Raw genomic sequence first — 24,433 nt, 5'->3', positions numbered from 1 at the left:
TGTGGATAATAGTGAACACTGGATGACCTAGAAAGGCCCATAAGCACTTCTGGGGGTGGACAAGTAAACAAAACCATGGATATTTTTCATTTCCATTCTGTACTAATATAAATATAAAATACTTGGAAACTCCAGATAGTTTGAGGTTGTGTTTAGTAAAGTTTTTGGCTGATTTTTTGTGGAAACTAGAATGAAAGGAATATGCAAAAATACTTTTAAATGGCCAAAACATGTTTTTGACTGTTAAGAAACTTTATTATTATTTTATTATTATTTCAAATATTTGTACCCTGCCCTTCCCTACCCCCGAAGGTAGACTCAGGGCGGCTTACAGCCGGCAACAATTTGATCTCCCCCCCCCCCCCCAATATACAAACAGATAAAACAACAGTTACAAAATAGGTAAAACATTAATTTAATTTAAAAACCATTTAAAATAGTGCAAATTGAATTGGTTGGCCAAATCTAAATCTGAGTTCTACAATCAACAACTTAGTCCAAAGCCTGCCCATAGTCCATTTTGACAAAAAAGAATTCTGGGCTTATTATAATCTCCACAAGTCACTTCTCTGTGAAAAATTTTCAGAAGATTACTTTGCACAGAAAATAAAATTTGCAGAAAATGATGGTTTTGGTTACAAACAACCACAGACCCCACAACCACTGAGGATGCCTGCTACAAATGTGAGTGAAATGTCAGGAGAGAATGCTTCTGGAACATGGCCAGAAAACTCACAGCAACTCAGTGATTATGGCCATGAAAGTCGTCAACAGTCATGTGTGAATTTTTCACAGTTGTAATGCCTACTTGAATTGCAAGTAGACATGAAAACCTGTATGGTTTCTGAAAACTTTCTCATAAGATCTCTAAAATTTTTATTATTTTTGTCAAAAAGAAAATTAGTGAGGAGTAATGACATCTTAGGTTGTTGTAGGTTTAGTGTAGACCTCACTACCTCTGAGGATGCTTGCCATAGATGCAGGCGAAACGTCAGGAGAGAATGCCTCTAGACCATGGCCATATAGCCCGAAAAAACCTACAACAACCCAGTGATTCCGGCTATGAAAGCCTTCGACAATACAATGACATCTTAATTGGAATCTGAATCAGGCCCAGATATTTTATTTGTCTTTTCATCACAAGTGCCTCTTTCTGAAGTTCCTTCATAGCAGAACACAGTAAAATAAATTATTTAGAAATTTCAAATGTCATCTGTGTACTTGTTTTTTCCTCACCTTTCAACATTTTGTTGTTGATCGATACTGGCACGTATTTGTATGGTGTTAAGTTTTGTGTTTAGCTCCAAATCAAATGTTTGTAGAAATGACAAGTGGAGTCTTGTCTCTCGTTGTCTGAAGTGACCTTTAAGATAACTGCATCTCACCTGGCATTTTTGTTAGAATTGGTTGAGAAGTCCTCTTTTTGCAGTTTTTCTACCTCCACTGCAACTGAGAAGGTCAGCAGCAGTATCATTAGGCTTGCAGAAAATAAACGTCAGCAAGTGTCCTTCTGTGTATTAAGTCCTTTCCCCAGGAAAATTGCTATTAGTTCTTTCTCAAAGGATTTTATTGAATATATTTTTACTTCTGTGATCTGTTTGACTGCTTTCAACTTTTTAAAAGACAGAATAACCTTTCACTTGATTGTTTTCAACATTGTCTTTTTGTCAGAGGAATGGATATGGGATAGATCAAAGGAAAATCTTACACAGCTTCAGATTGTGTTCACTAACAGAGCAACCTTATAAGCATTTACCTTAAAAGGATCTCCAGTGATTTCACTTGGGTTTATTTCTGTGTATTTAAGTACAGGCAGTCCCCAAGTTATGAACAAGATTCTGTAGGTTTGTCCTTAAGCTGAATGTGTTTGTAAATTGGAACAGGTATATTTTAAAATGTAACTTCAGCTAAATCTATCAGTCTATCTATCTATTTATCTGTCTGTCTTTGGATACCATAGGGAAGTGTTAACACCTCTGTGATGTTTGTTTTGCTATCTGTGCAAAATTATTGAGCCACAGAGATGCAATGGGTTAAACCCTAGTGTTGGCTGAACTGAAGGTCTGCAGTTTGAATCTGCGAGATGAGGTGAGCTCCTATCTGTCAGCTCCAGCTTTCCATGCAGGGACATGAGAGAAACTTTCCACAGGATGGTAACACATCCGGCCGTCGCCTTGGCAATGTCTCTGGAGATGTATTGTCGAAGGCTTTCATGTCCGAAATCACTGGGTTGCTGTAGGTTTTTTCGGGCTATATGGCCATGTTCTAGAGGCATTCTCTCCTGACGTTTCGCTTGCATCTGTGACAAGCATCCTCAGAGGTGGTGAGTTTACATCTCTGGAGATGGCTAATTCTCTCACACCAGAAGCGACTTGCAGTTTCTCAAGTTGCTTCTGACACAATAAAAAATGTGCCAAATTAGATTTTGAAAAAATTGGCTTGTTGTGGAAACAAGGATTGATGACAAAGCTTCAGTGGAGACACCTTTCCTGCATAATAAGTCTTTCAGGAGCAAATTTCCCTTCCTAGGAGTAGTTTTCTCTCACTTCCTGTTGTCTCACACAAGTTCTTAACTGTGAGTCATTTGTAAATTGAATGTTTGTAAATCGGGGACTGCCTGTATAGGATCAAATCCTTATTTAGTTATTTGCATTGAACGAAGAGTGACCAGAAGACATTTCAAAGATTGCAAGAAACTTTGTTTATTTTTATTTTTTTTGCTTGCAGGGCATTCAAAGTGCTGATGCAAACTATTTTTCTGCCTTAGATATCCAGATTATTTTTGTTCCTTAAGATTTTGTAGTACTACAATCAATGTTGTGCACCGTGCAGCCAGTATCTCACATGACATTTCAATGTCATCAATGCTACCCCTTTAATTTATTTAAACATCATTGTCCCAAGCATCTTGAATTAGCTATGTGTTGGTTATGATCTATAAACATCTATATGACTCCATCTTACATGAAGAACTATGTTATCCAATATGGTCATTTGCTTTACTTCAGGGGAGCCTCTTGTCTTCATCACTCTGCCCTGATAGGTCCATCCAATGGGCACAAGGACAAGGCCTTTTTGGTAGCTACTCTTGGCAGAAGAAGCCAATTTCAAGAGATTGTTTTCCCCATGGTCTCTTTCAGGGGTAGATGAAAAATTGCTCATTTTAAGAGGACTTTGGGAGTGGAGTGTTACGAGGACAGAGCTTTTAGCAATGTTCTCCATTGTTTGCATTTGTTGCTTTTTAGTAACTACACATTCAGTTCTTTTGCTAGTTTAATTATATTTTAAATGTTTACATTTTGAAATAATAATAATAATAATAATAATAATAACAAGAACATTGAGGTAAGTCAATAGTAGTAAATTGCTTAAAGTGCAAAAGACAAAGAGTGAATACTGTAAAAACACAATGCAGAGCAGAAGAGAAAACTGATGAAAGAAGGCTTTCCATGGACAGTTCCTAGGAAAAATTCAGAGTCAAATTGACAACCTCTCTCTCCCCCCCCCCCAAAAAAAAACATGGATGTGGCTCACAAAAGGAACTTTGAAAAAGGGGACAGAGGGCCTGATTCTGGCAGCCCAAGAACAAGCCATTAGAACAAATGCCATCAAAGCCAGAATTGAAAAGTTGATGACAGATGAAATGATAGATCGCATCCTCAGCTGCTGCCAGAAGATCACACAGACTACAAGCGGAGGCATAACACTGTTGCTCAGATGATTCATTGGAACTTGTGCCACAAATATCATCTGCCTGCAACAAAGAACTGGTGGGGTCACAAGCCTGAAAAAGTTACAGACAATGAACACATCAAACTACTCGGGGACTACTGAATTCAGATTGACAGAGGTTTGGAGCACAATACTCCTGACCTCACAATCATGTTAAAAAACAAAGTATGGATCATCGATGTTGCAATCCCAGGTGACAGCAGGATTGAAGAAAAAGAACTGAAAAAGTTGACACGATATGAGGATTTAAAGATTGAACTGCAAAGACTCTGGCACAAGCCAGTAAAGGTGGTCTTGGTGATCGGCGCACTGGGTGCAGTGCCTAAAGACCTTGGACTGCACTTAAACACAATTGGTGCGGACAAAATTACCATCTGCCAGATGCAAAAGACCACCTTACTGGGATCTGCACGCATGATTTGCCGATGCATCACACAGTCTTAGACACTTGGGAAGTATCCAATGTGTGATCGAATGCAACAGCCAGCAGAGTGATCTTGTTTGCTTTGGACTCATCTTGTGTTTCAAATAATAATAACAATAATAACAACAACAATAAGAGCAGCATTTGGCATTTGTCCAACTGCTTTCCCTATTCCCAATATCTATAGCAATCTCTTTGTTGTTAACTTTGAACTTCCCACAACTGGTGCAAAATTACTAAAATCTTTCCTCTACTTCTGATAATAAATTGTATGTTTCCCATGATTGTAATAATAATGGAGAGAGCAGTTCTTAAGCATATATGGAGGAAATACAAACCAAACCAAGCCAAGCCAACAAGACCAGCACTTCTAGCAAAGGTCCAGAAGACAAAACAATCAAGATTATATCAGAGAAGCTGTGCAGTTATATGATGCTAGAACATTCAAATATAACCACTCATGACATTTAGCAATGTGTTGACATATAGATGTTTGTTGGCGTAACTTTAGCTAAACACTGGTTCTTAATAAAATTGTCAGCACATTCCCAGGGCAAACAAAACCTTGTTTTTATGACTATTATGACAAAGTCTGTTTCCTGAATTTTGATATTGGATGGAATTGTGTAGCCCGTGTCCTTCTTTGCATTAGGTGGCCCTTTATTGAAAAGTTATCAAACAACAATCTCATATTTGAAGACATTGGTCCTTCCCCAAACAGGTGACTTCCAATGTTTTTGATGACAACTCCCATTATCTCCAATTAGCATGTTCAGCTGGGAGAGATCAAGGGAGATGAAGTTCAAAGCATTTGAAAGACCTCAGACAATGATGTTTCTCAATTTGAAGGGCTATCGAGTCTATTTTAAACATAGTGGAACACAAAAAGAAAGATCAGGAGCCTTGAAGTTGCCTATTGACAGCACTAGAAACAAGCACAGAGACCACCTGGTGGCATTCTTCCCCCCTATGCTGAGATGTAATGTATTCCTATATCAATTATACTAATTATTTTCAAATTTGCATCTCTAAAGATTAATTAACAAGCCGAATGTTATGCAAATTTGTGTCTTTATTTTGTCTTCCTTTTTGGTGTCACTTTCCCTCTCTTTTTGGCAGACTTTACATAACTATTCTGCATAGAATGGCTTTTCCAGTGCAAAGTTGTTGGGGATTACAAAGTCGCCAACTTTTGATGAGCATAGTATTACCTGTAGTACCCCTACATGAATTTAGGCTGTCTTTTGAAAGGTTAAAGAAAACCATTTTTTTAAAGATTTGGGGAATATCCATAACTCATAGGTAAGTACATGCTTTGCAGGCAAAAAAGGTTACTATTTTAGTGCTAGGCATTTTGAAATAAAGCTAGGAAAATCTCATTTGGAGACCTTGATTTGCTGGAATTGAGTTAATCTGAACAATAGTCAAAGGTAGCTTCCTGTGCCTAATTTGGTGCTTACAAAAACTAATTTCTAGGAATTTGCTATTATTACAAAAATAAACAAGTTAATTCACTTGATTGCATATTTCATACTCTCCAATATCCTCCAGCTGTCCTAATTTGGCAAATATAGTACTGATTAAGAGTCTGCTATCCCACTTTTCCAGCATCTTTTAAAGTGTTTCAGTTTTTCTCTTTTCCTCCCATTTGTCTTCAACATATTTCAATTGCTGCAAATTGAATTCAAAGTACAAATGTTGTTTGTACTCAATTAACTCAGCAAGGTGGAGAGAATAGTCATTGTTGCCCCATTAGTCTCAGGCACTAGGAATCTCTAGGTCCTCCAGCAAGATTCTGTGGTCAGTGTCTGGAAGATGGATATTCTTTTAGGTTAAAATGTGTGTGTCTTGTTTGTTTCTTTGTTTTTTTTTTAAAAAAAAAACCCTCATTTTTTTCTAGTTTTGCAGGGGTCCTGTGCCCTTAACCTATGTGAAAGTGGAGGGCATTTTATATTAATTTAATCTTGAGATAAAACGGAGTATTCTATATACTTGAAGATAAGCTGAGTTTTTCAGACCTTTTTATGGGCAGAAAAATCCTCCCTCGGTTTATAATGGGGTCAAACTAGGCAGCAGAGCCTGGAGGCCATTGCTTTCAATATATAATATATTTCTCCCTCATCTTCCCTTCCCTAAACAGTGTGTTTTCTTTTCTGCTTCTGCGGTGCTGCTCCTCCCAGGTTGAAATGTTTTGAAAAAGGAAAGGAGGGGAAGAGAAGCACTTGCATGTCAGGAATATCTATTAATCTTATAAAAGCATTTCCCCCTGAAATATTTGTTAATCTCTCCTCTAGTTATATAGGTATTTCCCCCTGCAAGCCTTCGCAATTCCTATGTACCTATGTTATATATCTGTATCTATCTATATACATTAATTTTATATATTAATTTTCCCCACATATGTTTGCAGGTCTTTGCAAATCCTATATACATATAGATATCTAGAGATTCCATATACCTGTATATATGTATCTATATGTCAAGACCCAGGCAGACCAACGAGGCAAAACAGCCGCTTAAGGGTTAACAAAAGGAGTTTAATGGCAATTAACAAGTCAAATGGCTCTTATCAGCAGAGCGTATAAACAAAAGAGCCTGCGCTTGCAGGAATGTAAACAAAGCAGGAACCCAGGCAGTCTGGGCAGTAAAAAGGAAACTGAAGTAAGGCAGGCAAAACAGTTCGTGGTTAGAATGGAATACAGTCAGTTCAAAAATCACAACACAAAAAGCAGTATGAGGAACGGTCCGAAGTCCATGCAGGAGACAGCCAGAATTGAAGAATAGTCAAGATGGTCCAAGGTCAGGGCAGGAGACAAGACTCACGGTTCCAAGCCAGGCAAAGTAGTCAGCACGATCACGAAACACGATTCTGGATGCAAGGACTCAAGGCAAGAGTTAACAGCAGGTACACGACACTTTGAACTCTGCAACATGATAGCCCCAAAGCTAATTCTTAAATCCCATTAGAGTCGCTGGATTCGCCTCCAGGTGCATCCAGTTCCACAGGTGAACTGCGTTTCCTCCATTGTTGCCAGTCTGCACTCCGGGCTGCATCCTGAGAAGCAGTATCCGAAACCCATGAGTCTGTGAACCCCTGGAACTCCCCACTGGAAGTTGGAGCATTAATCACATCCTGAACCTCCTGGACCCTAGTCCAGTCCAGCTCTTCATCATCACTTTCAGACCCGTAGCTATCTGCTATGTCTTTAAGGCGCTTGGAAATAGATTCCTCATCACTATCTGAACTGCATGCTACTCGCTTTACACCACGGTAATCCTCCATCTCCATCTCCTCATGAGTAAACCCCTGAAACTCTTCCTCATCACTAGATTCTAGGAACATGTCCCTAATGCGCTTCAGCTGCTGCTGAGCATCTTCCTCTTCCAAGCCTCATTTCCTCCTACTAGCACTAGTAGATACAGAAGGCACACGCTGAGTTACAACACTATATGTATACATTATTTTTATATATGAATTTTGCCCTCATATGTTTGCAAGTTTTTGCAAATCCTATATAGATATAATCATCTATATATAGAAAGATGCCTAGATAGATAGATATGAATATAGATATATAATATTACAGGGGGGAAATGATCACACAAATATGTATAGACATGTCTAGATAGATATGAATATAGATATTTAGGACTTGCAAATATTGCAAGGGAAATGCACACACACACACATAGAGAGAGAGAGATGTCTAGATAGATATAAACATAGATATAGGACCTTAGGGAAGGCTGAGCGAAGGAAGATCGATGCTTTTGAGCTGTGGTGTTGGAGGAAAGTTCTGAGAGTACCTTGGACCTCGAGAAGATCTAACCAGTCCATCCTCCAGGAAATAAAGCCCGACTGCTCACTGGAGGGAAGGATACTAGAGACAAAGTTGAAGTACTTTGGCCACATCATGAGGAGACAGCAAAGCCTAGAGAAGACAATTATGCTGGGGAAAGTGGAAGGTAAAAGGAAGAGGGGCCGACCAAGGGCAAGATGGATGGATGGCATCCTTGAAGTGACTGGACTGACCTTGAAGGAGCTGGGGGTGGTGACGGCCGACAGGGAGCTCTGGTGTGGACTGGTCCATGAGGTCACAAAGAGTCGGAGATGACTGAACGAATGAACAACAACAAATAGGGCTTAAAATATTGCAGGAGGGAAATGCACATATCTAGAGAGAGGATTTGCAAACGTTTCAGCGGGAAATGCATATGTGAAATTAGTATATATAATTATAGATCTATATCTAGCTCTGCATTGTTTATATAGGCATTGAATGTTTGCCTGTTACTATGTTGGAAGGTAACCTGAGTCCCCATGGGGAGACAGGGCAGGATACAAATGAAGTTTTTAAATTATTATTATTATTATTATTATTATTATTATTATTAAGCTATTGTTGATACCATATTTTTTTGTAGACTATACTCTTCCACTTACAGAGCTAGCTTACTGTTATTCTCAAGTCCTGGTTTGGGTTTTTTTCCGGTAAAATTAGATGCCTCATCTTATATTCAGGTCGGTTTAAACTCAAGTATATATACGGTAATTCCTACATCCCCAACCAATGGACAATTTCAGTTTTTATACTGCTCCGAATTAGATGTAAATTCTAAAAAAATTGCACGCATTAAGAGAGAGGATTGTATGAAAAATGTGTGCATTGTTGTACGTCTTTCTCCAAATGTTGGCAATTCATGTATGCATTGTATCCATTTCTTCTAAGAAAAGATAAATACATACCTTGAAATATACATACCTGAGAAACACATAAAGTTTTAGCTGATATTTCCTCTCAAAATTAATAAATTTTGAAACTGTGTTTTCAAAAAGTTCATCAGCTATAGAAAGTTAAATAGATAGATTTAGTTCTCTCTCACCTTCTAGTGAAGGATGTAGTCATTAATGGTACCATTATAAAAATAATATCACTTGTAATTTCAGTTTGGGCTGAAAGAGATATTAAATTGTAAATAATACAAATAAAGCATGCTTGTTATTATAGCCTGCAGTGAATATAAATCATGTCCAGGGAACAGGCAAAGACTTTTTATGTATTGGAAAACAGTTATCTAATAATTGGCGTTAGCTTGAGGCCTGATCGACCATTTTTATTGCTGGAGTTACTTTGATGAAAATGGTCAATGTGTATATAGAGTATATGCTTGAAAATATTTTACTAACAGCTAAGACTGTACTAATTTGGCACAAAGGTAATTCTAGCAGCTATGGAATAAAGGTTTTAGAGATTGCCTAAGTGACAGATGAGATTTATCATAGAAACAGATAAATCCTTGCGCTAAAATGAGAGTACACTGGAGTCATCCATTTTACCCTGGGAAATCAATTTGGCTGGACTGGCTAATAGGTTTAGTCTGATACATTCCTCCCTTGGATGTGGTTAAGGACACACATATCTTTGCATGAATGGAGACTACAAGTGCAGCTTATCTGTGTAAATTCAATGTGCCCCTAATTGTACAGCTAATTTTCAATGGTGGAAAACTAGGAATCAGACACATTCGTTATTATCTTTATGCAGAATGTTAAAACTTCTTATTTATACTCCTTTAACACAGCTTTGATGTAAAATGTTTTGAAGTAATGGGTCAGAATCTTTTATCAGTGGTATAAGTTACCAAGTTTTACTCATCTGTAACTGTTTCATGTTCATGATTCCTACTTAGTCATAATAGTGACACTATTGCCACAGAGATAACTCTGGCCCCAGCCTACTTTTCAGGTACATGTTCTGTAGAGCAAAATTGCTTTTAAAAATTCCTAGAATTCCACATTTTTTCATCTTACTCATTTGAGCAATGACCAGACCTTTAAAACACCCTCGAAGGCTGAATCTATACTGCCATATAATCCAATTATATGCAGTTAATCTTAGAGTAGAATTATCCCAATACTGAACTAAAGCAATCTTCCCTACTTAACAAATTAACTTTCAGATCTTTTATGCTTTTAATCTTATATTTCTGGCAGGTAATTTAATAGTATAGACAATGACTGGAATCCTGTATCAGCTACCTAGGTTGGATATGCACTGCCATAAAATGCAGTTTCAGAATTCCGTTTTACTGCATTGAACTGGATTATTTGAGTCTATACTGCCATATAATCCAGTTCAATGCAGTTAATCTGCATTCTTAAATGGCATTGTAGATCCAGCTTTTGCTAAGCGTACTTAGGGCCCTTCTACACAGGCCCTAAAGCCCATGATGGCTAACGGGTTTACCTGAGGCATCCAAATGATGTCTCAGGTAAACTCAGATTAACCTAGAGTAAATTGGGATTTCCCAGTTTACTCCAGATTAATTTGACACCTCAACAGATCCAGACCTTACTGAAAAGTCTGGATCTGTTGAAGCTCCAGGGATTGCTTTCAATGCAGGGGAGAAGGGAGATCCCTCTGGTTACCTGGAAGGACATCTAGCCACCTCCCTAGAAAGCCCAGGGGTTGGGTTGGAGTTGGGACTAAATCGCGGGAGGAACGAGGATTCAATATCCCAGTTCCTCCTGGGATTTAGTGAAGTGTGGAAGGGTCCTTAGTTAACCATTTATCTACTTACTCAGTTTACCTACTCAGTATACTTACAATATAACTTGTAAGTGAGGAAGATAAAATAAACTAATACATGGTCTTCTGTATAGTGGTTTTATCAGGCAAGAAATAGCATTCAATTCAACACACTGTTATTCAACAGAGACAGAAAGAAAATGTTGTTTGCAATATTTACCTTTTTATGTAGCCTCTTTGCTCTGATAATCAGCCACAGATAATTAAAATAGTACATTTTTTCATGGATTACCAACTTTTGTGAATTCTACAAGGATGAAATAAAATCAGTGTGTAAGTATGTGGAACAGTCTTTTGAACAAGTGATATGAACAGCTCTTGGTTTCCTTCTAGACTGAAAATGGAGGACAAGCTCCATTGATTCACCACTAGTTGACTTCACATTGCACAATCTTGTTCATATTCATTATTTCTTTGATGATGGTGCCAAGGATAACTAGCAATTAACCAAGGAGATACATTCGCTTCCAAAACAAAGGTGCCTTGTGAGAAATTGATAAAAGCTTCTATGGTAATGTTAATAAGCATAACTTGCATCAATCTGGTGATTAACCTTAAAACCTACAAACTTTAAATGCTAGGAAGCTTCTAATCTAAATACACACACACACATTACATAGTTGTTGATGGGAAGTGCAATGACAAGTTTGTTTATTTGTGTATGAAAACAGTTCTATTCCACTCTTTATCACAGGTAAAGCTGTGTATCTGATTGTATCTGACTATAGAGAGGATAATTTTCTTTCATGCAACTTCTTCTGTCTTATTTTTTGAGACAGATAGACTGGGCCCTCCCCTGGATATAACACTGGACTCACTTAACTGCACAGCATTTAGTATACAATGGAGAATGCCTCGGCAGCACGCAAGCAGTATCACTGGCTATACTGTAAGTAATTTTTTATTTGGGCAAGAAACACACAGAAAAGCATTTCTTTATGTTCAGGATATACTCCATCAGCCTTCCTGGGTGAAACAGTAATTAATACAATTATAATGCTAACTAAAAAAGGAAACAGCTAAATGTTCAAATGAACAAGCTGAAGCCTAATGCATTTAGAAAGGATGCATATCTGTATGCCAAAAAGGTGAGAATTTAGTTTTTAAGTGTGTGTAGTCTTTCAAGCAATTTGGTTTTTGAAGGTTTTCTAAAAATGTGGGGAAATTGCAGATATAATTTCTTGTTTCTTTCAAAAATGAAAATTGTGAAGAATTACACTTCTGTTTCAGATATTCTGTCCCTGGTCTAGTTAAGGTTTTGGAGATCAAACAACTTGAACCAAGGTTTGAAACACATTGAAAGCCAGCGTAGATGATACAAGACCTGTAAAGTGTCCTCTGTAAAGTACTCACCAGATAAGACTTTTGGCCATTTTAGGCAAACCTCTGAACACTTTTGAAGATCTACCCCCACATAAAGCACATGATTAGACAATTATAATAGTATAGTACCTAAATCAGGAAGTATTTGAGGCATGAACCACTGTGGCCAAATCTGCTCCCCAAAATTGAGAAAAGGTGTTCCTGGCCATATCGGTGAAATGTTCTTCTGCAAGGAAGGCTGGGCGCAAGAGCACTCTCAAGTCGTGAAATTAGTTTACAGAACAAGCAGTAAATCCAGTTTTAGATTGGTTTTTCCTGATAATCATCCAGTCTTGTCTGAATAGAATGGTGAGGATTTACTCTTGAGAACTCCTTTCAGTCAGGCTCATCACTGTGGACAAATGGGTGGGTCTTTAAGGTTAGCCATAAAATGTATAAGGCCCCAGCTGAGCTGCTGAGCTTGTTGACCGAAAGGTCACAGGTTAAAATCCGGGGAGTGTTGTGAGCTTCCACTGTCAGCCTCAGCTTCTGCCAACCTAGGAGTTCGAAAACATGCAAATGTGAGTAGATAAATTTCTAGCAGGAAGGTAACGGCGCTTCAGCATAGTCATGCTGACCACATGACCTTGGAGGTGTCTCTGGACAACGCCGGCTCTTTGGCTTAGAAATGGAGATGAGCATCACACTCCTGAGTTGGACATGACTGGACTTAATGTCAGGGGAAAACCTTTACCTTTAACCTATAAAATATAAAGCCTTCCAGTGTTTGCTGCAAACATTCAGGGCTTTCCTCGATCTCTAACCCCAACTCCCCTCCAATTCTTGAAAAGATATTCTGTACACCAGAAGCATAGGAAGTGAGGAAAAAGGGGAAAGTGACAGATAGGTGTGGAGATAATCAATAAATCAAACCCTCCCAGGGGCCAGTTAGTTCCCTGCTGCTCAGCCGTGCCCTTGGGGTGTTTTTGGCTATCCCCATTTGGAATCTTTTACTGCACTTCAGCAGGGGGGAGTATCTATAATTTGCTCCACATTTTGTGGAGCTGATTTCACCCTTGTTTTGAGAAGTGCAAGAGATCTGCATCTGAACTTACACTTTCCTGGAACTGTAGGGTGCTGTATCACCCTTCATGTGCACCACAATGCGTACTGCCGATGTGTGTTTTGTGGCCACTGTGACCTTGAGTCGACTTTCCACTGCATTATAGTTTCAGTGTAGAAAGGCCTTCAAATGCTGCCATTCAACAAGTATGGATCTACACTGTTAAATTTGATACCGGTTTAGCTGTCATGTCTCAGTATGAGGGAATCGTGGGAGTTGTATTTTTACAAGGTAATATAGCCTTCTCTACCCAAGACTCCTGGTGCCTCACCAAACTACAACTCTTAGGATTTCATAGCATTGAACCATGACAGTTAAAGTGATATTAAGCTGCATTATTTTGACAGTGAAACTGCACTCCAACCATCACACACAAATTTTCTCAAACATTCCATCACTCAATGTGCACACTTCAATACTCCATCAAAGTGCAGTACATACAAATCAAATGAAGTCCTACCAGAATGCTTGCAGTAAGCACAGATAAAGGAACCACCAGCATGTGTGATGACATGTAGGTTTGCATGTGAGCTACTGTGGGGGAAGTGCGTTATTTCAAAAAGAAAAAGCCCAGCAGGTCTGGATTCCTCCACTACTCTTTCTACACAGAGTCTCTGATGGTCCAGCTGTCCAAACTCTCCTACGTCTGCTAGAGTAGTATTGAATTTCAAGCAGATAGGACATAGAGCTGGTACGATTAATTTAGGCTGTATAAGGGGTAGGGGAATCTTGTCTTATTATGCATTTTAACTGTCAAGAGATTAGCATCCAGACATGTATGGAGGATTTTTTTATGTTAAAGGTCTCTTGATTTGCTGTTCTTGATGTTTACATTTTGATTGTATTTCCTTTTTTTAGCAGATCAACACAACACACTCAGGGTCATGTTGTTGAATTTAACATTCAGAACTTGGAAAAGTTATTATTATTTTTGAACTGCAATCCCAATTTATTTATTTACCATATTTATTTATTTATTTATTTACCATATTTGCATACTGCCCTTCTCAGCCACTTAGGGCGGTTCACAGTTGGCAACATTTTTGCTGTTTCTACCCTGTTCCAATGAATATTTCACTTCATATTTTGATGAAATCTAGTTAGATGTGTTTCTGCATTATACATTGTAAATTCGACCAGATTCTTGCATGACTTTAAGTTGTATTTTGATGACACTTTGACCCCGCTCTGCTTCATCCTACAGAACCTTGAGATTTGTAGTTTTGTTGAGGTATATCGAATTCTCATCTTGAGAGCCCTAATGTACATCTTAACCACAGCACTACAGGTTTTTAGAAGAGATGTCTAAGTACCACACCAAACTGCAAATCCTAGGCTTCCTTAGGATACAGCAATGAAAGTTAAAGTAGCATTAAACTGCTATAATGGATTAAAATAGAAAATGTTCGTGGTAATGTAGATTACATCCTGAATAGATTACTGCAATGCGCTCTATGTGGGGCTGCCTTTGAAGACGGTTCGGAAACTTCAGCTAGTCCAATGGGCAGCAGCCAGATTACTAACCGGGGCAACATACAAGAAGTATACCACCCCACTGTTGTGGCAGCTCCACTGGCTGCCAGTCCATCTCCAAGCCCAATTCAAAGTGCTGGTTTTGACCTATAAAGCTCTATACGGTTCTGGCCCAGCTTACTTGTCCGAACGCATCCACCCCTACGTCCCATCTCGTAATCTAAGGTCATCGGGGAGGCCCTGCTCTCGCTCCCGTCAATTGTGCAAATGTGTCTGGCGTTTCTACAAAACCAGTATCTGCATTTTACCTCTCTGGAGGCTTCCTGGCATGTACCAATGTTGCGCTAGGAGGTGGGGGAATCCCTCTTGAATTTGTGTCATCCCCATTCCAACGCAGTAGTTACAACGCTGCAATGGGACAAGCGACGGGAAAGCCCACTTCTTTTGGGTGCCTGTGCAGACAGCAACGTGGGCAAAAACTGGTTATTTTAATCTGTTTTTGCCCGCAATAAATTGCTGTCAGGAAGCACTCATAGACATGCAACTGAAATATAGTTGTGTACTTTTGAAATTTTGTCTCTGTTATATATAACAGAGTTTATCATCTTTCTTCCTACTGCTCAAAAGAGTAATCTGCTTGTACCTGCATTGTGCTAATGCATTCTCACTACTTTACCTGTCTTAACTCTCACCTTCTCAAGGTCTATTACGCCGAGGTCAAGGCTGATAAACCAATTAGACAGCAGTCGCATGATGTGCCTCTCAGCCTGGACATGCTCAGCATAGTGAGTCTCTAACTTTATGTATATGCAAATTATTGGAACTTTTGTATGTTAGTCATCTGATAAATGGAATTTTTAAAACCAATATATGGCTCTGCTTTGATGTGGTCCAGTATGTACAGTGAAAGAAAAAGAGTTCAGTTAGATATACATAGGGACTGGAGAGAAAATTCATTTGGTTTCCATTTTTATGCAGACTTGCATAACTTCGTACTTTTCAACTTGCACGTGAACTGAAATTAAATTATGATATGAAATGTATGTTCATAGTAAAGTTCTCCGGGAGGGGAGAGAGAACTTCACTATGTGCATGTTAGTGGAAATATGTGCAGAAATGAATCCAAAGTTCCACGCACATTTTTTAAAAAATCCTAGTGTTTAAGACGAATCGAATTAAACAAAAGGAATTAAGAGATCCTTTCTATCCATATATAAAAGTATTTTGGAGCTTCTAGTTTAAAGCTGACCTAGAAGTAACATCCCAACCTGTTTATTACAGCTCTCAAGGGCCCTCCACCACCAATATTTTGAATGGCAGAAATAATTTTGATTAACTCACAGTACCCCTTGCATATATTAGGGCTGTATATGATAGCACTGTTGTGGTTTTGGAGCCCCCCCCCCCCCCAGATCTGTTTTAAGCCTTGAGAGGCTCCAAACTGGGTGCAATTCCCAGTTCACTTTCTGATTTTAAAAAAATTGTCCTCAGCCCTGCCTCTCCCCACCCAAAAACAGCTCAGGGATGGCAAAAAACAAAAACAAAAACAAAAGCAAAAAAAACAAAAGAAAAGAAAAGAAACAAAAACAAAACAAAACACCATGCTTTTAATAGGAGTTTATAATATGAAGAGATGTGGGGCATGCGGAGATAGGCATGATTTATATTGAATGTAATGTTTAAAAATGTTTTAGTTGCTTAATAAGTATTAATTTTAATTTAATTTTAATTTTAATATTAAATATTAATTTTAATATTAATTTTAATGCTACTGGAATTGTATATGTTTCAAGGCATTGAATAATTGCCTATATGTAAGCCACCTTGAGTACCCTTGGGGTAGAGAAAGGCGGTCCATAAATAGGGTAAATGAAATAAAATAAATAAATATGGGGTCTGAGATCTCAGTCCGCCCTTGCCATGGAATATGAGGTCCAAATGGTGATTTTCTATGTTTAAGGAAAGTCACGAGAGTGCAGTGGTTTGAAAGTTGGATTTTGACTCTGGGACATATTATAAAGCAGCTGAAAAAGTGTGACAACAGAGGATTAAGTTCCTGCCAAATTTGAGACAGTTGGAGGGGAAGATGGAGTGTTATCACAGGGCTTTCTTAGCAAGGTTTGTTCATAGTGGGCTTCCCTCTGCGGCTGAGAGAGTGCATCATCCAATGGGCTTTTATGCCAAGCAAGGATTCAAAGTTTGGATCCAGAGCTGCAGTCCAACAGTGTATATATTTAATTAATGCATTAAATATTTAATTATGTAAATTTATTTAAAAAAGGCTTTTTCTTCCCTCTTGTCAGGGTCCAATGGATGGTCAAGCAATTTTTGTAAGTATATTTTGGAAATGTCTTTATTTTTTAAAGCAAGCAAACAGGAAACAAACCCACTAAAGGAAATGAGTCCTTGGGACATTCAAGGGTTGTTGGAGCTGAGCTCTAGCATATCTGAGGCGCCATCTCCACTGCCATATAAAATCCAGATTATATGTTTTGAACTGGATTGTAGTAGTCTACCCTGCTATATAATCCAGTTCAAATCAAATAATCTGGATTTTATATGGCTGTGTAGATAGGGCCTAAGTCCAGTCCAAGGTCTCTCTGCTCTCCCATAGTGTTTGGATTACAAAACTTAACTGACAAGACAGGGGTTGCAAGTCACAAACAAACCATGATTTCTGATTGTGGTTTATGACTGACTAATACACAATTTTCTTGTCTGAAAGGATGGAATAAAACATAGAAGATTGAATTAAACCAATGGCAGCCATGATTACCAGTATACATAACCGTGGTCAAGGAATATTTCCATATTTTTTAGGGGAAATTGTTTCTGCAACCCTTAAACGAAATACTTAGGCTTCTCATCAAGTGTGGGACATAACTGAAAAGGAATGCAACAGGTTTTTCTTTAAATATTAGCAAAGATGGCAGTCAATGTCAGACCACGTACAATAGGCTGAAAAGGTAAACAGTAGCTGAATGAAGAAACATTTATTTGAATAAAGTGTGTCTTCAGTTGTTAGGCAAAACGTGGAATTTATGATGACAAGAAACAAAATCTCTAACTAGTTATTTAGGAGCAACAATGAGAGTGCAATGAAGGTACATTCTGAAATTAGTGCAGTAGGAATGAACTTTCTTTACTAATGGATGAAATCAAGTCAGCCTTTTGCAAGTGGTTTGCCTGGAATTTTGAATCATTTTCTTGTCAGTCTAAATATTGTTTTTGTCATGCGTTAGCATGAGTAGCATGCAGATTGACTCTAGCCCAGTTAACTGTGTGTGTGATGAAATTACTCATAAAAGAAAAACACACGAGACTTCGACTTAAAGTAGAAAAGAAAATATTGTAGTCTTGGCAGCATACAAAAACAAAGTAGCAGGATTACTGTTTCCACAAAAGTAACATGAAACAATATCTTCTGAGAGATATCACTACTCAGCTGAGATAAGCAGGAATCCTTGTCCTCTTCTCATGGCTGTGTCTTCGCAGGACATCTGCAGCATAGTCCCCGGCTTACACAAAGCAGAACGGCACAGAGGCATAGATGCACAATAGCATAAATGCACAATGGCAAAGAACTAAACACACAGTAGCTATCTTTATACACATGAAAATAACACTCTCAATTAACTCTTCAATTAACTGAAACAGCTGTAGCACAAACAGCCTTGAACCTTACAGCAACTTAAAGTTATAGCACAAACAACATTGATCCTTACAACAACTTAGATAAAGTACGTTGCAACCTCTTAGTAGCAACATGCCCCTTCACTTTTTCTAAGTTATATTATTTATAGTTTTGTTTTAATTCTACTAGGCCTAACTTTCTGGTTGCTTCACCATGCTTAGTAGCAACAGTTTTTTCAAAGGAAGTAACAAAGTAATTGACACTTCAGTGAATACAGCCACAAGTTACTCTTTCAACATTGTGACAATGGGCTCCTTCTCAAATGCAGTTAAGAAGTAAAAAGAACAAATTACTTTTATAAAATAATGTTCTGTCTCATGACAGAAGACTGAAATGTTCATAGAGCCACAGACTCTTGGAGTTAGAAGGGACTACAAAACCTATCTAATCTAACCCACTACAATGCAAAGAATACACAACTAAAGTTCTTCTAAAATGGCTAACCATTTTCCATTTCAAGACCTACAAAGAAGGACACTCAATTATCATCTGACACAATCCAACAAATAAAGCTTCTTATAGTCTAGAAGATCTTCCTAATGTTTAGGTGGAATCTCCCTTTTTTGTAATTTGAATCAATTGATTCATATTCTAATTTCTGGAGCAGGAGAAAGCAAGCTCACCCTATCTTCTACACAAGCGGTTCCCAACCACTTGACAGGGACCACTTTGACAAGGGACCACTCTCCAACATTAGTACCAAAAGGGTTACAAATCAGTTTTTAGTCAACTTTAGATTCAGTTTGATTATTTGGGGGTGCTGATTCAGAAAATTGCATTGGATAGACTACATCATCTCTGTTTTCTGTTACAGAACATATGCCATCTATTAGTCACCATCTGCTCACCCTCAGAAAATCATATTTAATAATCTAGAGCTGATGTGGCCTATCCAATTTTCTGAATCAGCACCACAATTAACCCAAGGAACAGGCCTAAAAATGAAGACATCAAGAATTTATTTTTTAGTTGGGCTGTGTTATTATTTGTGGATTTTGTTAATGCTTGTGTAAAAAAAGGAAGGGGAGGGGGCTGAGGTTGAAAAAAATACAAAAAGTGGAGCATGAGACATAAGAAACTGTCCTAATGACTTTCTCTAGCTTCCTCGCCACAGGCACATGACCATGAGGAAGGGGGCGTGGTCTGTGGGGCATTGTAACGGTATATTAACAGTGAGGCCACGGACCATATTTTAGTTTTTGTGGACCACTGGTTGTCCACAGGCCACAGGTTGGGAACCACTGTTCTACATGATGTTCCTTTAGGTACTGAATAATGGGTATCATGATACGTCTTAGTTTTCTGATTGCCAAGCTTCTATAAATAAATGATAAAGAAATAAGGACCATTCCTGGAAGGTGGTGGCTTTTCCCTTATCCTTTGCTATCCCAGGCACAACATTTGTACCCAGGGGCTATTTCTCACTTAGGTAAATGACTACTAGAGAGAGCAAAATTTTTCTGCTCTTGTCTTTCCCTGCCATGAGAAATTAATCACTTTGAAACCACTGATGTTATGCCCCAATATCTTGCCCACGGGCCTGCAAGCTTTGTGTCTGGACTTCCATTCCTGGATTTAGTGAAGAAAGCAATTTCCATTCCCTCCCCTTCTCCAGTTGTCGTGGGTGTGAATTAGGAAGCCTTGGCAGAGTCTTCATATCCATTATTTCAACTAAAGAATTATCAGAAGGGTGGGGAGAAGAACACAATAAGATTTGGCAGATGAACAACTAGCTTTTTGCACCTGGAAATACTATTTCAAGCTGTTTTGAAGTTGCTGTAGTTTTCCATGTAATGTAAGATTTTACGTATCTGGAACTCAGAAGGCTTTGGATAGAGGAGAATTAAAAAACAAATTCTGGCCTGCCATATATAGCCACTGTTTATTTCAAATTATTTTTTAGCCATTTGTTTCTTTAAACATGTGTGAATCAATTTTTTGATATAAAATCTCCTCGCTATTAAGCCAATCCTGTGATCTTGCTGTGTTAAACAGATTCCACACTGGTTGAGTGTTATTGTCATCTTAGCACTTTGAGAAGGAAAGTACAATAGCCATAGAAAGAACAGCTAAGGCAGCAACATCAACAGAGCATACTACCCAACATTTCACAAATGAAAACCTCAAGATGTCAAGAATGATGAATGATGTTGTTGATCGCTTTGATAGTGAGGGTGAGGAGGTGCTGTTTGAAGAGCCAGTGATTGAGCTGGAGCCCAGCAGTGCCTACCTAGCAGCTTCCTCAGCCAGGCTTGGAAGAAGGGCTTATGGAGAAAGCTACCACTTCTCAGCCTGCAGAGCAAGTACAAACAAGTTCATCTTAGCATGCAGAGGAAGGGTTAAGTGTTCTGGCTCTTTTGGACCCGTAAATGGAAAAGGCTCAAGTTTGCAGGACCTCCAAGTTAGCAGAGAAATGCACTATCAATAGGCAACACCTGAGAAGCTATCATAAAAGGTGCTCAAGAGTGGCAGGTTGTTGCGAACAGTAACTTTAGTGTTTGGAGCCATGGCCGATCTCTGGTTTTGTGAACTTTGGACTATCTCTTGGATTATGGCATTTGGATTTTTGGATTAACCTTTGGCTCTGGACTCTGTTGGAATCATCCATGGATCTTGGAATGAACTATCAGCTCCCCTGATGTTATTCCTTGCTGTTGTTGCCTTTTTTTGGCTGGATTCTGTAGTTTGGACTTGGACTGTTTGTTAACCTTCTGTTTGGACTTTTTGACAAATAAGGAATAACACATAAGATAGAAGAAGCTGGAACAGTTTGCTTTTGTTTGAGTTTACAGGGAAGTCTTATCACCATCTTCCCTCTGCTTACTGCTGAATTAATTAAGTAGAAACTACATTTGCACTTTGAATTTAGTTTGCAGCAGCTGAAATAAGTTGAAGACAAAAAGTGAGAGAAGGTAGGACATTTTGAAAGCATCTGAAAAAGAGGACAACAGAGAAATAATTGCGGCCCTTCCTGCCAAATCATGACAGTTGGAAAGTATGACAGACACTCTCCAGAACAACAAAACATTACTATAATATCTGTCAATCATGGCATTGCACACAAATGATGTTACATGTTAACTGAGTGTAGAAATGTATTATTATATTTATTTATACCCTGCTTTATCTCCCCCAGAAGGGTCTCAAAGCAGCTAAGAAAGAACAAATCAAGGCATTGCAGTACCCACAATACCATACTGTTATTGGCCAGAAGTAGACATTTTCAACACTTGTACAACTGACAAGAATTATTAAATAGAGCAATCAATGGAAAACTACACTGAAGTATTTTTTTATACTCCACCTTTCTCCCAGACTGGGATTCAAACTAAAGCCAGCTGGAGTATAGAACTTTCAGCTCTGATGGAATAATGCCAAACTCTTTATCCAAATCCTCCTATCAAAAGAAATTAAAAAGAGAGTTTGAAAAAGTTACCTTTTTGGAATCTTGGAAAATCTGGGAATTGTACAAAACAGTAACTTTTTTCAGCTTTTCCAATGTACAATTTAATTGTCTTTAGGAGAAATTTTAGAAGAGACCATCTGTTTCTCATGTGCCCTGCCCTCGTGGGTGTTGAAGTTGATAGAATTTCACTTCATGCTGCTTTGCGGTTTTCTCCTCTGTTGGTTCAAAATTAAACTAGATTATGAGCTTAGTTGCCTTTTGATGCTATAGAAAGACATTGGACAACCTTCTTTTCAACCTCAATCCACTGTATGAAGCAAACTGACCTTTAACGTATATGCCTGAATTTTATGTTGAGAAATTGTAGGTTGGATTTTTACTTCTCCTTTGGCAGAGCTTTGAAGAAGAAAAACAGTTGGCTCAGATTTGTGTTTTTGGGCTTGCTTATCAGCAAAAAGAGCTTTTTGTGATACTTCTATATTTTTTTCATTTGGAGACACTTAAAGTGAATAAAAGAAGACATTAAGGGATGTCCAAGTAGGTGCACACTACATCTAATCTCCTCTGGATATTGCTCTCACTTTACCTTATAAGTGGGAAAAATAAACAAATAATTGCCGTTGGAGTCTGAGGTTGATGCTTACAAAAATGACCTGATGTTGTGGTCTGCTGTCTTGAGACCAGGAATGGGAAATGTGTGGCCCTTTTGCTGTTGTTCAACTAACGTTCTCATGATATCTCACAATTGTCTATGGTGGGAAGGGATGAAGGATGTTGCAATCTAGCAATATCTGGGATTACCATCCCTTGTTTGTGCTCCATACATAGCAAGTAACTAAAACAAAATACTGATATGACCTTCTAAAATATATTTGGGCTCTCTGGTACCTAGTATTAGCTGTTTTTGTAGAGAGGAGAAGCCAGGAAATGCATAGTGTGAGGGCATCACATTCTGTAGTTCATTTGTTATTTTTGTTGTCTACCCCCAAGTCATTTCTGACTCATGGTGTCCCTAAAGCTGGGTTTTTCTGGGCCATGGCCAAGCGGGAATGGACCTGGTCTCCAGAATCATAATCACTCAAACTACTGCAGTACATTGGCTATACCTGAAAAGGAGGTAATGAATCACTAAATTACTTGGACCTTGGCTATTACATCTCCAGCCCTCCTGATGTTCATCAGAAGCCATTATTCAGGTTCAAAAGTTAGATGGGTTGTGATCAGAAAACAGTCTTCTTGGTTGTGGCACTCCACTTCTGGAATGTTCTCCCTCTAGAGCAGTGGTTCTCAACCTTCCTAATGCCATGACATCTTAATACAGTTCCTCATGTTGTGGTGACCCCCAACCATAAAATTATTTTCATTGCTACTTCATAACAGTAAGCTTGCTACTGTTATGAGTATCAATGTAAATATTTGATATGCAGGATGTATTTTCTTTCACTGGATCAAATACCTAATACACTAATTTGAATACTGGTGAGGTTGGAGGGGGATTGATTTTGTCATTTGGGAGTTGTAGTTACTGGGATTTAAAGTTAACTTACAAACAAATAGCATTCTGAACTCCATCAATGATGGAATTGAAGCAAACTCAGCACACAGAACTCCCATGACCAACAGAAAATACTGGAAGGGTTTGGTGGGCGTGGACCTTGAGTTTTGGAGTTGTAGTTCACCTACATCCAGAGAGCACTGTGGACTCAAACAATGATGGATCTCAACCAAACTTGGCACAAACCAGACTTGCTTGTGTTGGACTCTACCTCCCAGAAGCCCATAACAAGCTATGCGAGGAGTTTCTTCTAAACCCATGGAATTACACAAACAATGCTTAATGTTAAGTCAAACAGTCACTTCCCTTTTTGCCTTTTTCTACTTTTCCCCATCATGTGCTTTGTTTTCAAAACAGGAAGTAGTTATTGGAGATTTGAAGCCAGGCGCTCTCCATCGTGTTAGTGTTGGAGCTTATGGCTGGGCAGGAAAAGGGAGACCCAGCATACCCAAGAATGTAACAACTTTATCACAAGGTAAAGGCTGTGTGCATAGTTTTTCATTATGGTTGTTGATTGGGACAGAGATATACCAAACCTTGGATTTTTCCCCTTGGCACATACATGCCAATGCATGTGAGCATTTCAAAGGCACATCTGATCAGAAAATAAGATGTGGATTTTGCTTTGTAAACTTTCTTTAAAAGTTTTTACAATAAAGGCCTTTGGATATTTATTTTGCTTTAGAACATTTCTAGCCAGAAATGTCTAGCAATTTCTAACAATTTTTGTCATGGCTGCTTGCATTGGCTATCTCATCCATAAATCAGGTCAGCTGTACATCTCCTTCAACTAATTTTATCTTAACACAGTAGAGGATGGGGTCCCTTATCCAGAATTCTGACCTCCAAAATACTCAAAAATCTAAAATTATGGTTGCGATAAGGACATAATTGCTTTTGAATGGTTCAGTGTACATAAACCTTGTCTCATTAAAAAAGTGTATACAAAACAGTGTATACAATTATTTATTTATTTATTATTTATTTATTTGCTTCACTTTTATACCGCATATTTCAGCCCTTGACAGGCGACTCAATGCGGTTTACAGTGCAATTAAAAACACGGCAATACAACAACCGGGACGACAACGTCGCTCCACAACAATTAACATAGACAGACAAATCGACAAACAA

The 24,433-nt window shown here is 38.4% G+C and overlaps 1 protein-coding gene across 2 annotated transcripts in view; it reads left to right on the top strand.

Annotated features, from left to right (window-relative positions):
* The window catches only part of EGFLAM (EGF like, fibronectin type III and laminin G domains), a 142,046-nt gene that overhangs the window by 47,471 nt on the left and 70,142 nt on the right, over positions 1-24,433 (top strand). For both annotated transcript variants that reach the window (XM_060761410.2, XM_060761409.2), the window contains exons 2-5: positions 11,526-11,635; positions 15,346-15,429; positions 16,948-16,974; positions 23,657-23,774. In XM_060761410.2, the coding sequence (XP_060617393.2) occupies positions 11,526-11,635; positions 15,346-15,429; positions 16,948-16,974; positions 23,657-23,774 (339 nt within the window). The remainder of the gene's footprint in view (positions 1-11,525; positions 11,636-15,345; positions 15,430-16,947; positions 16,975-23,656; positions 23,775-24,433) is intronic.

The sequence above is a fragment of the Anolis sagrei genome, chromosome 2 (genome assembly GCF_037176765.1).
Source record: "Anolis sagrei isolate rAnoSag1 chromosome 2, rAnoSag1.mat, whole genome shotgun sequence".
NCBI classification, from domain to species: domain Eukaryota; kingdom Metazoa; phylum Chordata; class Lepidosauria; order Squamata; family Dactyloidae; genus Anolis; species Anolis sagrei.
The sequence above is the reverse complement of the archived record's forward strand: the minus strand, read 5'-3'. Positions and strand labels throughout refer to the sequence as shown.